Here is a 14,530-nt window from a genome sequence, read left to right as displayed (position 1 = left end):
CCTCAACCTCGTGAGCAATGTAATTCAATGAGAAATCCAATATCAAAGATCCTAGAAAACTAGGAATAGGAATGAGCCGAGACATCAACTATTCCTTCCCTCCAGAGATGCCGTCTGACCTGCTGAGTTACTCCAGCATTTTGTGTCAATCCTACAAAACTAGTTTGCATCTTTAACTTCTAAATATGTCCATTTCTATTTTTTTACTGAGTTAGAAGTCGTAACTTCTCAGGTTTCGGTCCTGCATCTGTCCATCGTGCTTTACATGGAACACTTCAGGGATTTAATTCGCCATTGGACTTTGAATATGGCGCCAAAACATGGCACCTCTTGCCTGCGGGCTCAGTAGACTATTTCTGTACACTTGCTAATTAAGGCAGTGCTTGGGCATGAGAATATTGTATGCAAGTAAAAATGTCACTGTGCGTCTGCACATGGCAATACAAGCCCCATTGAACCACAGTTGTCAGTCTGAGATGTGCAGATTACTGGGAACTGGGACACTCCACACAGTCAGCACCTACTGTTGTGCCAAAGAGTACAGTGGTCTGAGGGACGTTTATAATAAGTAATTTAGTTAAAAGGACCACAAAATGTGACAGAAAATGCTGGAAATGCACAGGTCAGGCCGCTGTGTAAAGAGGAAAAGAGTTAACGTTTCTCTTTTGACCTGCTTCACTTTTGTCTTTTGACAGATTTGCAACTGTTATGGTGTTAATTTTCAATCTATTTCAAGTTATTAGCCGACACTGTGACACAGCTGCTGCCTCACAGCGCCACAGACCCGAATTCTGCCCTGATCTCAGGTGCTGCGTGTGTGGAGTTTGCACGTCATCCCTGTGACCGCGTGGGTTTCCTCCGTGTGCTCCAGTTTCCTCCCACATTCCAAAGACGTGCAAGTTTGTTGGTTAATTGGCCTCTGTAAATTGCACCTGGAATTTTGGAAGTGGACGTGAAAGTGGGATAACAAAAAAAAAAAACTAGTGTAAATAGGCGATGAATGGCTGGCGTTGACTCCGCCGGCCAAAGGGCCTGTTTCCATGCTGTATCTCTAAACGAATGTAAAAAAAAAACATGCACATCTAGTGCCATGAAAATCTCCAACCTTTCCAGAGGATGCAGCCTGTGCCTTTGTCAGACTTTTATGGGGCGAGGTGCACTTACTTTATCAATTGTGAACCGAAGCTGAGAACCACCGACATTAATTTATGAACGATACTGATGATGTGCAAGGACATTTTAAAAAACGCATAGATTTCCTTTCCTGAACTAAAATACGTACTGAAATTGTTGTACAGTTAAAGGCTACCATCGATAAGTAATATTAACTTTCTACACTTGCACTACAATGAAAATCCAAATGCGTCACTATAACATTACAATGCACATAACGTTCAAAATACAATGGAAAATAAATCTTCAAGTACTGGATTTTCAACCAAATGACTGAACATGGAAGTGTTTTTAAAACATGCACAAGCAGAGGCAAGGATAATAGTTTCTCACTGAATCCAACTGAAAAAGTTAGTAGATTATGTTGTGTACAACAAGTCTGTTCAGAGCTCAGTTTTCAGCTCAACATTCTTTGAGGCAGCATCTTCCTTACAATGCACACATGGAAACTTCCAAGCACCCACATCATTTGTCCAGTTTTTCTTTTGTTGAGGTCTCAGGTGGCAGCATGGACCCAGAAGGTTACCGTAGTGGTGAACACGTTGCCATTGTCATCCCTCAGAATGCATTAGTGATGCTGCAGGTAGCGGGCAGTGCAGCTGCTGCAACTCAAGAGATTTCTTTTAGAGCATTGTAGGCGAGATAGCTTGAATGGTAACAGTACATAATGGGAACGTTATGTTGGAATGCTGGAGCCATTAAAGAATGGTGGTACCCAAATAAGTTAAGCATCCATAATAACTTTGATACACCATTAGCAAAGCTTTTGTTATTTAACTTTAAATTATTCCGGATTGAAAGCGACTATTCCGGATCGAGCATGATTAACCAGCACTTTATTACAAGAAATAATCTGTACGTTTTATGGAAAATAAATAAAATTACATTTAATTTTCACACCTAAAACATAGAACAGTACAGCACAGGCTCTACAACACACAATGTCTGTGTTGAACATGATGCCAAGTTAAACTAATCTCCTCTGCCTGCACGACCAATATTCCTCCATAGCCATGCGCCTATCCAAAAGTCTCTTAAATGCCACTCACTCACATTATTTACTCTTTAGAAATATTTCACTGCAGGCGGAAATTTCAACCGAGTGGCACAGTGATTGACACAGGTCCGCACGACAGGCATTTTGTACATTGGCTGTCTTAAGACTCAGTGCGCTTGCAAGTTTAATTTGTACATACATATTTTAAATACGTTGAAAAGCTAAAAGAGTGAGAACCTGGTCAGATTCACAAGTTGGAGCGAATATCAATGTTCTTCATCTACTAATTCCAGTTCTACAGACAAGGAAAGTGTTCCCATCAGTCAGGGTGTGTAAATCACACTGCCCCATTTGTTTACATGTCCTTTGTCCTTGTCTGAGGAGCATCCTTGTCCCAAAAAAAAACCCTTCCTAACGCAATTTAATTATATTCTTACAAATAAAATAGCCCAATTTACAAGCAAAATTGGCAAAAAAAAAATTTTTAACATGTATTTCAAGATAAAGTGCGAGGAGTGGGGAAACCCCACCCAAAAATGGCGATGCTTTCACCTGCCTTTCAACTAAATTACCGACAATCACAGTCCTGCATTAAACACAAGCAAAAAAAAAAATGGTCTTACAAGGAGTAATGTCACCTCTATATACACACTGATTAATGGAAAGGTAACCTACAAGATCTTACGTTCAATGTTGTTGATTAATTGGCACTGGTTTGTGCTGCAACCCTTTTTCAAGGTCTCCTGTGGCATTGAAAAAGGGTTGGCATTATTTGAGCAAATGGGCCTGATTCTAACTGAAAGCAATAACCTGAATTTGCTCTTAGACCAGACATTAATAGATGTTGCTAAAAAGGCCAGTACATCCAAATCTGAATTTTTAGTGTTAGAGATACAGTGCGGTAACAGACCCTTCGGCCCATCGAGTCCGTGCCAAACTAACACTATCCTACACACAATAGAGACAATTTCCAATGATACCAAGCCAATTAACCTACAAACCTGTAGGTCTTTGGAGTGTGGGAGGAAACCGGAGCACCCAGAGAAAACCCATGCTGGCCACAGGGAGAACGTACAAACTCCGTCCAGACAGCACCTGTAATCAGGATTGATTCCTGGCGCTGTGAGGCAGCAATTCTACCGCTGCGCCACTGTGTGGATATTGTTCAGGTTGCATCACACCCAATACACCTCCAAATGCTGAGAAGAAACAGCAACACATAAAAATCATTCCACTTACACAGGGTGCAGCTGGTCTTAAATATGTTTTCCCACACATATTTCTTCCACGCTTTCATTATATTTTCCTATTTCAGAAGATTCTTGGCTGCTGCTTGCAAGCACGCATGTGAAATTGCAAAATATCCTAATTATTTTACGCTTACCTGAACAGGAAAAATAGAGCCCCAAATCTATGGAGTTTAGTAATTGATGGGATTCACCAAGTCTGTTGTGATATTTGAATTATTTGTTTCTCTAAAATGCCATTTGACAATAACACTTTCCATAATCACCCACAGCTAAAAAGGATAACATTTTGATAACATGCATTGAAACCAGCACAGCACAAGTCCTGTACAAAATACTTGCATGTGGATTCCAATGTTTCCAGGGAATTGAGAAAACCCAGATCTCATTCTCCCAAAGTTAAGACAGCAAAATATGTCCACCCCTTCCCATACCCTCCAAAATCCAAATGATTGGTAGATAAATGCCAAAACACTTCTGCAGCTGATCAAAAAGTAAAGCAGGACAATGCCAACAATATAACCATGCAACAACAGCATTCCTGCATCTACATTTGCCATGCAAATTTAGTTGGACGTGTTGATAATATACAGTGCATTCCATAATGTTTGGGACAAAGACCCGTCATTTATTTATTTGCCTCTGTACTCCACAATTTGACATTTGTAGTTAGGAAAAAAAAAAAAAAAGAAATCACATGTGGTTAAAGTGCACATTGTCAGGCTTTAAAAAACATTTTTATATATTTTGGTTTCACCGTGTAGAAATTACAGCAGTGTTTATACATAGTCCCCCTCATTTCAGGGCACCATAATGTTTGGGACACATGGTTTCACAGGTGTTTGTAATTGCTCAGGTGTGTTAATGCAGGTATAAGAGAGCTCTCAGCACCTAGTCTTTCCTCCAGTCTTTCCATCAGCTTTGGAAACTTCTATTGCTGTTTATCAACATGAGGGCCAAAGCTGTGCCAATGAAAGTCAAATATGCCATTATAAGACTGAGAAACAAGAATAAAACTGTTAGAGAGACATCAGCCAAACCTTAGGCTTACCAAAAACAACTGTTTGGAACATTAGGAAGAAAGAGAGCACTGGTGAGCTTACTAATTGCAAAGGGACTGGCAGGCCAAGGAAGACCTCCACAGCCGATGACTGAGGAATTCTCTCTATAATAAAGAAAAGTCCACAAACACCTGTCCAACCGATCAGAAACACTCTTCGGGTGTCATGTGTGGATTTGTCAATGACCACTATCTGCAGAAGACTTCATGAACAGAAATACAGAGGCTACACTGCAAGATGTAAACCACTGGTTAGCTGCAAAAATAGTTAGTTTGCCAAGAAATACTTAAAAGAGCAACCACAGTTCTGGAAAAAGGTCTTGTGGACAGATGAGAAGAAGATTAACTTATATCAGAGTGATGGCAAGAGAAAAGTATGGAGAAGAGAAGGAACTGCCCAAGATCCAAAGCGTACCACCTCATCTGTGAAACACGGTGGTGGGGGTGTTATGGCCTGGGCATGTATGGCTGCTGAAGGCACTGGCTCACTTATCTTAATTGATGATACAACTGCTGATGGTAGTAGCATAATTAATTCTGAAGTGTATAGACACATCCTATCTGCTCAAGTTCAAACAAATGCCTCAAAACTCATTGGCCGGCCCACCTCCAGTTTAAATTCCATTTGGAATATTTTGGAGGATCAAGTAAAACCAAGAACCATTCTACAGCAAGACAATGATCCCAAACATACTGTTAAAGCAACACAGGAGTTTTTCAAAGCTAAAAAATGGTAAATTCTTGAATGGCCAAATCAATCACCCGATCTGAACCCAATTGAGCATGCCTTTTATATGCTGAAGAGAAAACTGAAGGGGACTAGCCCCCAAAACAAGGCAGAGCATTACCAGAGAAGCCACCCAGCAGCTGGTGATGTCCATGAATTGCAGACTTCAAGTAGTCATTGCATGAAAAGGATATGCAACAAAATACTAAACATGACTACTTTCATATATATGACATTGCTGTGTCTCAAACATTATGGTGCCCCGAAATGGGGGGGGGGGGACTATGTATAAACACTGCTGTAATTTCTACATGGTGAATCCAATATGTATAAAATTGGCCTTTATTAAAACCTGACAATGTGCACTTTAACCACATGTGATTTTTTTTCTATTACAAATCTCAAATTGTGGAGTACAGAGGCAAATAAATAAATGATGGGCCTTTGTCCCAAACATTATGGAGGGCACTATTGCAATATTTTATACAATTTAACCTGGACTCCAATCTCTTTGTTTTAAAACAAGAATGTGTTGCTGCCCGAGTTTAAAACCAGCATTTAGTTTAGTAAATTTTACTTGCGAGATGGCAACATTGTCAGTTGAGAGCAAATTCTAACTGGACAAGAACAAATCAACAAAATGCAAGGCTCAGTCAAGCCAAAGGCTTCTACCCAAATATGTTGCTAATTTATACCCAATTATAAACAGAGATGCATATGCATACACGCAAATATTTTTTCATTTACCATTGTTGATTTAGACAAATCCTAGAGTTTTTGGCTCTTGTGCAATTAAATACAAGTACAAAGGAGACAGGGACCTCTCAGTAACAACTGTTGGAATAAGTTAACACCAGGAATTCTTCAGTGCCCCATTTGCACCCAGAAACGATGAGAAAGGATGACATTGTACATCAATGTAAAGCCTGTCTGCGATGGGAGTCAGACAAGGATTGAATCCGTGGCACTATAATGACCTATTCTCCACTCTGAGCAGGAAGAACAGCAGCTTTGTGCCTTTTGGGAAAAAAAACACCAAGTGTGCAATCTCGCAGACTCGAAATTAGGAAAAGACCAATGCGTGGGCAAAGTACGGAACAATGGTGCTGGAGTCCCTTTCACAGAGAGATTTCCTGCACTGACATCCACTCCACCACTTTGAATTCTCCAAACAGGTCTCAGTGAGTTCTCCTTGCCAGGGCTACGTTGAAGATCAGGGGATGCCATCCTTTCGCTGGCAGCACTGAGATGGCGGGACATACCAATCGTAGATGTACGAGAGTCTTACTTTGACCTCCTCTTTGCACAGTTTCCCTTCCCTTTGTAGTGTCTGCTGTTTCTCCAGCATGTCCTCGATACTCTGCTTGTGCGTCACGATGTACCTGTTGTTGCACCCGCGCGACTTGTACTCCGTGTCAAACCGTGGGTCGTGGATGCGTTTGACATCGATTGGTGCCAACCAAGCACCCAAAGACACGTCCTCGCTCTGCCAGACCTTCAGATAATCAATGTTAATGTGAATGTAGTGCACGATATCAGAAGAGAGAACGTACCCACCTCCAAGAGCATAAGGCAAATAATAGTCACACAGTACCCAAGTGCTCTCCTTCCATTTTCCATTTGATTTAACTCTTCCTCGTCCAGAGAAGAAACCCCAGTAGAGTTTCTTTGGCTCTTTTGCTTTCAGTTCTTCTTTAATGATATCTAACCTGGCAAATGTGTCGTCGTCTGCTTTCAGGACAAACTTAAAGTCCACATTTTGGTCTAGCCAAGCGTACATGTGAAGAATCTTGTTGGTAAGGTTCTCATACGAGTCCTTTAAGTCCGGGAGTAGCAGTAGATCATGATGGCGACTGTTCTCCTGCTCCAGGTTTTGAACCTCGTCTGGTGTGAGCCCATTGGTGCCGATGGCAAAGTAAGGGAGTATTTCGGAGTCTCGGTTAGCCAGCCACGTGCTCCTGATGATGCTCCTCCTCTCGGTGTACTTTGGGCCAGTGGTGATCAGCAGCACGAGAAAGGCTGAGAATCCCTTGGCCCTGCTCTGGCCTTGAACTTCCGCTCGCCTCTCCAGCCCGTGAGGCAAGCCCGGAGTCAGCGTCTCCAAGGTGCATTTGGCCAGGTAAAGTAACATCAGTGCAAACATGGACAAGGTGCCAATACCAAGGGCTGTTTTGTGTCGACAGACAAGTCGGGCTAGATTCATTGTGAAGGTGCTTGGCTCTCTGGAGTGCCTTCAGCTGGAGGGGAAGAAAAAAAAGCTGATTTAATATTACAAAGAACAGCAATGTTTCACATTGTAAAATTGTTTTATATTCTGTCACTAACCACCTGGGGCGCCTAGTAGAGCTGCCGACTCGCAGCGCCAGAGACCTTGGTTTGATCCTTACCCCTGCTGCTGTCTATGTGGAGTTTGCACGTTCTCCCTGTGGCCAGGTGGGTTTCCTCTAGGGGGTTTCAGTTTCCACCCACAGCTCAAAGACGTGCAGGTTTGTAGGTTAATTGGCCTCTGTAAATTATTTCTCATGTGTAGGAAGTGGCTTGTAGTTCCCAACCAAGAGATTAATCAATTAACCATTGCACAATGTCAAATCTAAAGTAACCCGCTTCCTGGCAGGTTATTCCGTTAGCTTAAAAAAACATTCCAAATACTCTATGAAGTTACACAAGCCAGGATTTGCATGGTGGCACAGCAGTAGATTCGATGCCTTGCGTACTGTAGGTTATTTGACTTGGTATAACTGTAAATTATCCCAAGTTTATGTAGGATAGCGTTAGTGTGTGGGTATTGCTGGTTGTCGCGAACTAGGTGGGCCGAAGGGCCAGTTTCTACAATGTATTTTTAAACTAATTTGGTTTGGCCAATCTATACGGTTAAAATCTCTTTGATTATTGTAACGCCTATGCGACAAGCCCCCATTCCTTGACATAATCTTTCCTTCTTGTGACTACTGTTATGAGGTCTTTATACCTCCCACCAATAACTTCTGACTGACTATTGCTACATCCACCCAAAATTGGAGCAGGTTCAACCCACCCAACCTGCTTATTGGATTCGTTATGCAAGTCACTGAGGAGACAGCAGATATAACTCCCTATTATATAGAGCATGTCAAAATGATGTCAATTAGCTTACTGGGAAATTCAGTGGAAATGGACTAATTACTTTTATTATAAGCAGCACAATACACCAGAAAAAAAATCCACAGAGAGACACTCATATGTTGAGAATGGAGATCAGAATAAAAGGCTGAGTGGGAATTGCTTTGGCCGAAGGGCTTTCACTTGCACTATAAACCCTCTTTCTCACTACTGCAAACTCATTAAATGAACATAATGAACACAATGTGTAGGAAGGAACTGCAGATGCTGGTTTAAATCAAAGATAGACACAAAAAGCTGGAGTAACTCAGAGGGTCAGACAGCATTCCCTGGAGAAAAGGAATAGGTGACATTTCGGGATGAGACCCTTCTTCAGACCCGCTGAGTGACTCCAGCTATTTGTGTCTATAATCAGCACAATGCTGGATGATATTTGAGAGGTTGCAACAACAGCATTGTTGCGCCCATAGTCTTGGCAAAAAAAAAAGATGAGCAATTGATTTTCAGGATCTGTGCCACGTCTGATTTCCTGATCCATTTGAGAGACCCTCAAGCTGTGACTAACAGGCAGTTTCTTCCAGAAATGTCTTTAAACATAATCTTTCCACGGCACGTACAAATAAGACAACTTGCATTTAAACATCCACTTCCACGGCCTGAAGACCTCGATGTGTATTAGAGGCAATGAGCATCTTCAGAATTGTAGTCCCTGCAGTAACATGGACACTGGAGATTCAAATTCCTCCATTCTGCTCTGCTGTCAATTTGACAGAACATTTTACAACGAAACAGTGAAAACAGGTTCTCACTTTGTGGCAGGGCGGCACAGTGGCACAGCAGTCGAGCTGCTGCTTTACAGCGCCAGAGATCATGGTTTGATCCTGACCAAAGGTGCTGTCTGTACAGAGTTGGTGTCCTGTGACTACGTGGGTTTCTCCCGGGTGCTCCGGTTTTCTCCCACACTCCAAATACATACAAGTTTGTAGTTTAATTGGCTTCGGTAAAGATTGTAGGATAGTGTTAATGTATGGGGATCGCTGGGCGGCGTGGACCTGGTGCCTGTATCTCTAGACTAAATGAAACTAAAGGTTAGTGGAGTCGAACCCCATCATCCCACACTTGAGGAAATGAAACGAGGGAGGGGAGCGTCAAATAACAAGGGTTAGACCGCAATGTCGTAGCCCCTATTGTTTGCTAGAAATTGGTGAAAGGCAGTTATCAACAGGCTTGTGCATAACATCCCAAAACACAAGTATGAGTTTGGGGATCCAGGCAGCCAGAAACCCCAAAAACTGCATGCAATATAGTTAATGTGAGATGAATGGAAGAGTTATCAGGGAAGGGACAAGAATTATTGCAGTTATGTTTCAAAACCATCAGCCTTGCATGTATTAACATTTGTATCTATAATCTGGTTACATGGTCACAGTGATCACATTCCCAAAAGCTATATTGTAACAGAAGTAAATGGAAATGTTACCACAGTCACATTAAGAGAGAAGGAAAATGGCAACCTTTTTGGGCAAAAACTCTTCTTCAAACTGAAGAAGGGTTTTGGCCCAAAACTTTGCCTTTTTCCTTCGCTCCATAGATGCTGCTGCACCCGCTGAGTTTCTCCAGCTTTTTTGTGTACCTTCGATTTTCTAGCATCTGCAGTTCCTTCTTAAACACATTGAGAGAGATTTGTTTAGATCATTAAATCCTGAAAAAACAAAACCTGCTGATCTTATCCCTTTCTCAAATGATCAATCAGTTTGCATCAGATCATGCGTAGGTTGAAAGTGCCGTCGACATTGTAAGGAGAGATAAGAGCACGACAAGTGGGATACTAATTAAATCAGGACAGGTCCACAACAATGTTCAGAAATCCCAACAGAATTTATGTGTAGGAACTGCAGATGCTGGATTAAACTTTTGAAGATAGACGTAAAAAGCTGGAATAACTAAGCGTGTCAGACAGCATCTCTAAAGAAAAGGAATAGTTGATGTTTCAGGACGAAAGAAGGGTCTTGTGCTGAAACGTCACCTATTCCTTTTCTGCAGAGACGCTGTCTGACCCGCTGAGTTACTCCAGCTTTTTGTGTCTACCATCAAAATTTATGTCTGCTTGACATACGTTCTGAAAGGATTTCTAAAATTGCTTCCAACCCAGCTATCCCTTCCTCATTTAATAAATGCAGCAGTGAAAAGAATGGTCTCACCCGACATGTCTTCCTGACTGAAGGCCGCAGTGGTTTGAATGCTGAATTCTACACGTACGAGCATTCTTATTAAATGTGATCTAACACATTTAATCTGGTGATCCAATACCAAAGCACGAGATTGTAACAGTTTACAGTGCAGCAAAGCATTCGTATTCAATGCAGCACAGTAATGTTATTTCATACATCACATCACCACCAAAGAGGAGACAGTGGTCATATTTGACCGAGCAACATAGTAATATTTCACTGGAACGCTGTTATTTATGACAGCAGATCAGCAGCGCTGTTCAATGGAGCAAAGTATTCTGCCAGAACTGGAAGCAGGCAGTGTGTCTGATGATGTCCAAACCTCAGCTCAGGGTCAAATGGGACACTGCGAATACTCGTATGCTGTTCACCAGGAAAGAGCCAACAGCCTGCCTTGTGGGCGGGCACAGTGGCGTAGCGGTAGAGTTGCTGCTTTACAGCGCCAGAGACCCGGGTTCAATCTTGACTATGGATGCTGCCTGTACCGAGTTTGTGCGTTCTCCATGTGAGTTTTCTCCTGGATCTCCGTTTTCCTCCCACACCATAAAGACATGCAGGTTTGTAGGTTAATTGGCTTGGTATGATTATAAATTGTCCCAGCTTGTGAAGGATAATGTTAGTGTGCGGGGATCGGTGGTCGGCATGGACTTGGTGGGCTGAAGGGCCTGTTTCCACGCAATATCTCTAAAGTAAACTAAAGGAAAAGGGACAAGAACAAAATGGTTTGTTACCGGGTCTGAAGATGATACTGGATCTTGGACATACAGGTGTGCAAGATTAATAGGATTGATTGGGGAGTTGATGGCAGAGGGGAGAAGGTAGGGAGTGTGAGGGGGAAGATCACCTAAATACACGTTACACCCAAATGTATGTACTTTGTCTTGTGCTTCTTTATCCACACTTCTTGGCAATTTCACTCAAGACTCCTTGAAGGATCGAGGGGCAACCAGCAAGGCAGTGCAGGAACGTCACTTCACGAGACAATCTAGCCACAAGGAGGGGGCATTTCTAACATGCTGGGAATGGAGAGGGGCTGCAGAGGATGGTGGCACTGACCACGTCAAAGATATTAAAGAAGTGGGGAAGGCCAAAGAGAGTTTGTACTCCACAATCAGAAGATTTTTTAAATGACGTTGACTGGGACAGCGTCCGTGCTCTGATGGGGCAGAACTCAATTGGAGAATCAAACACGGCAGTGCATGTACAAAGGTTGTGAATTCCAGTTGAAGATGTGGATGGAATTTCCAGGAAAACTGCTGAAAGTTTTGTATATTTAGGAATACACCTAATAACACTGCACTCTCCGAAATATTGCGACAGGATATCCCTGGATTGTGCTTAGTTTTGTTGAATGCTAGATATTAATAAATCCTACAGAACACAGCATTCTCATGAATAATCCCGATTACCTCCCAATTCCCCTTTAAAATCTGAAATAAAAATAGAATGCTGGATATATTCAGCAGGACAACCTACATCTGTGGGAAGAGAAATGAGGTTAATTCTTCAGGTTGAACACCGTTTCAGCATATTTACTTCGGATAATGGCCTTTTAAAATGTTCTGCTTTAAAATCATTGTTTTCTGATGCTCCCGTGTGCCATTCCAAGGTATAAAGGGAGGGTTTTGCAGAGTCCCAATACTATTAAAAACTTAAAAAAGCCATTTGGACGAGTCCATGGATCGGAGAGGTCAGGTGGGACTAGCATCGAGGGGGCATCTTGGTCAGCATGGACAAGTTGGGCTGAAGGGCCTGTTTCTATGCTGTGTGACACTATGGCAGTTAATATGGGACCGAAGGAGGGATTATCAATCATTGGTCAATTTTCACTCTTGCATGCAGCGAGATGGCATGGAAGCAGAACAATAGAGGGTTAAGGGGGAGGGCGAGGGGAAAGTTCGATGGGGCGAAAGAGGCCTTAATGTCAAAAAAATCCATTCCCTAAACCTTCACAACCTCTTGGGAGAGAATTCCAAAGAATCCTCTAGAGATCAGTTACAACATTAAAGCATCTCAACACCATCTAGTATAAATAAACAGTCTGCTTGATGGCAGTTCATCCACCATTGTCACACTGCAGTTACTTATCATCCATAAGTACTGTACTGCAGAAGCGTCTTCCTTCACCAACAATTCAAGGGCAACAAAGAGCATAGAAACATCAGCTGCAAGCTCTCCTCCAAGTCACTCATCATCCACTCAGAAATCTACCACCATTCTTTAAGCCCTCGAAGTCCCTACCCAACACTGTGGAGACATCTACACTAAAAGGCCCACCAGTTCATTGTTGTTACCACCTTGTATCAAGGGCAACAAAAGATGGGGAAATAGACATTGGCTCTGCTGCAAACACCCACATCTTGTAATTTAATGATTTAAAATACACACAATGCAGTGTTTAGGGCACCATAATATTATTTAGGTCTTTGCAATATTATTCCAGTACATGACGTATTATTTCAAGCAATTAAGTATTATATAGGGATGTTATTAAATCAAGACATTGCACCGTTATTAATTCAACTTAAGTGTTATTTACAGTATACAGTAATGCAGTATTGTCATTTTAAGGCATTATTATTCATGACAGCACAATAGTGCAGCATTAATCCTAGGGCTGCAAATGTCAGCATTTCTGCTTTTGTCAACACAGAATTGTTTATTTTGATGAAAGGTGGGCAATATTGAGTCTTACTCAGCGCTCCATTGACTGCGGGCCGAGCGAGGCCGACGACCACCCCGCGGTTGTCCAGACGGCTCCGTCCGTCTCCTCTGCCGGCAGCGCCAGAGACCCAGGTTCGATCCCGACTACGGGCGCTGTCTGTGTGGAGTTTGTACGTTCTCCCCGTGATATGCGCGGCTTTTCTCCGAGAACTTCGGTTTCCTCCCACACTCCAAAGACGTGCGGGTTTGCAGGTTATAATTGGCTTGATTAATTGGCCTGATAATAAAAATGTGAAATTGTCCAAGTTGGCGATATGCAGAGTGCTGCCCTGTCGACTACAACATTCAGAAGGTTCCCGGGCCCCGACCCCTGAAGAAGGACGCAGCGAGCACCAAGCGGCATCTCCACAGCAGACGGCGGTCCATCCATCGACGTGGTGCCACCCCCTCAGCTCGCCTCAGCCTCAGCCTCCGCCGCCGCCTCCTCCTCCCGCCTTCCTCCATCACTCGCCATCGCCTGGAGGACTCGCCAGCTCGCCCCCTAGAGGTCGGGAGGACCAGGCAGTGTAGTCCAAGATTTGTAGTCCTGGCACTTCTTCCACTGCTGGTGACTTGGGAGGACTCGCCAGCTCCCCCCTAGCGGCCGGGAGGACCAGGCAGTGTAGTCCTGGCACTTCATCCGCTACCGGTGACTGGGAGGACTCGCCAGCTCCCCCCTAGCGGCCGGGAGGACTAGGCAGTGTAGTCCTGGCACTTCATCCGCTACCGGTGGCTGGGAGGACTCGCCAGCTCGCCCCCTAGAGGGCGGGAGGACCAGGCAGTGCAGTCCTGGCCATTGGTCCTGGCACTTCTTCCACTGCCGGTGACTTTGGAGGACTCGCCAGCTCGCCCCCCAGTGGCCGGGGGAACCAGAGCAAGAACAAGGGGCAAGAACAAGGGGCAAGGGCAAGGGCATAGAAACATAGAAAATAGGTGCAGGAGTAGGCCATTCGGCCCTTCGAGCCTGCACTGCCATTCAATATGATCATGGCTGATCATCCAACTCAGTATCCTGTACCTGCCTTCTCTCCGTACCCCCTGATCCCTTTAGCCACAAGGGCCACATCTAACTCCCTCTTAAATATAGCCAATGAACTGTGGCCTCAACTACCTTCTGCGGGAGAGAATTCCACAGATTCACCACTCTCTGTGTGAAAAAAGTTTTCCTCATCTCAGTCCTAAAAGATTCCCCCCTTATCCTTAAACTGTGACCCCTTGTTCTGGACTTCCCCAACATCGGGAATAATCTTCCTGCATCTAGCCTGTCCAACCCCTTAAGAATTTTGTAAGTTT

At 43.4% G+C, this 14,530-nt stretch overlaps 1 protein-coding gene across 1 annotated transcript; it reads right to left on the bottom strand.

The window, feature by feature from the left end:
* Window positions 1-4,493: 4,493 nt before the first annotated feature.
* On the bottom strand, window positions 4,494-13,829 carry b3galt6 (UDP-Gal:betaGal beta 1,3-galactosyltransferase polypeptide 6). The gene is made up of 2 exons (XM_055659201.1): window positions 13,230-13,829; window positions 4,494-7,441 (listed from the first exon to the last, which is right to left on the bottom strand). The coding sequence occupies exon 2, from the start codon at window positions 7,405-7,407 to the stop codon at window positions 6,418-6,420; it is 990 nt and encodes a 329-aa protein (XP_055515176.1). The 5' UTR covers window positions 7,408-7,441; window positions 13,230-13,829; the 3' UTR covers window positions 4,494-6,417.
* Window positions 13,830-14,530: the final 701 nt, after the last annotated feature.

The sequence above is a fragment of the Leucoraja erinacea genome, chromosome 30, assembly GCF_028641065.1.
Source record: "Leucoraja erinacea ecotype New England chromosome 30, Leri_hhj_1, whole genome shotgun sequence".
NCBI classification, from domain to species: Eukaryota; Metazoa; Chordata; class Chondrichthyes; order Rajiformes; family Rajidae; genus Leucoraja; species Leucoraja erinaceus.
Note: the sequence above shows the minus strand (reverse complement) of the source record. Positions and strands in the feature narration are given on the sequence as shown.

Excerpts from the sequence above, each read along its gene's own strand:
- b3galt6 (XM_055659201.1), bottom strand. The coding sequence starts at position 7,407 with ATGAATCTAGCCCGACTTGTCTGTCGACACAAAACAGCCCTTGGTATT.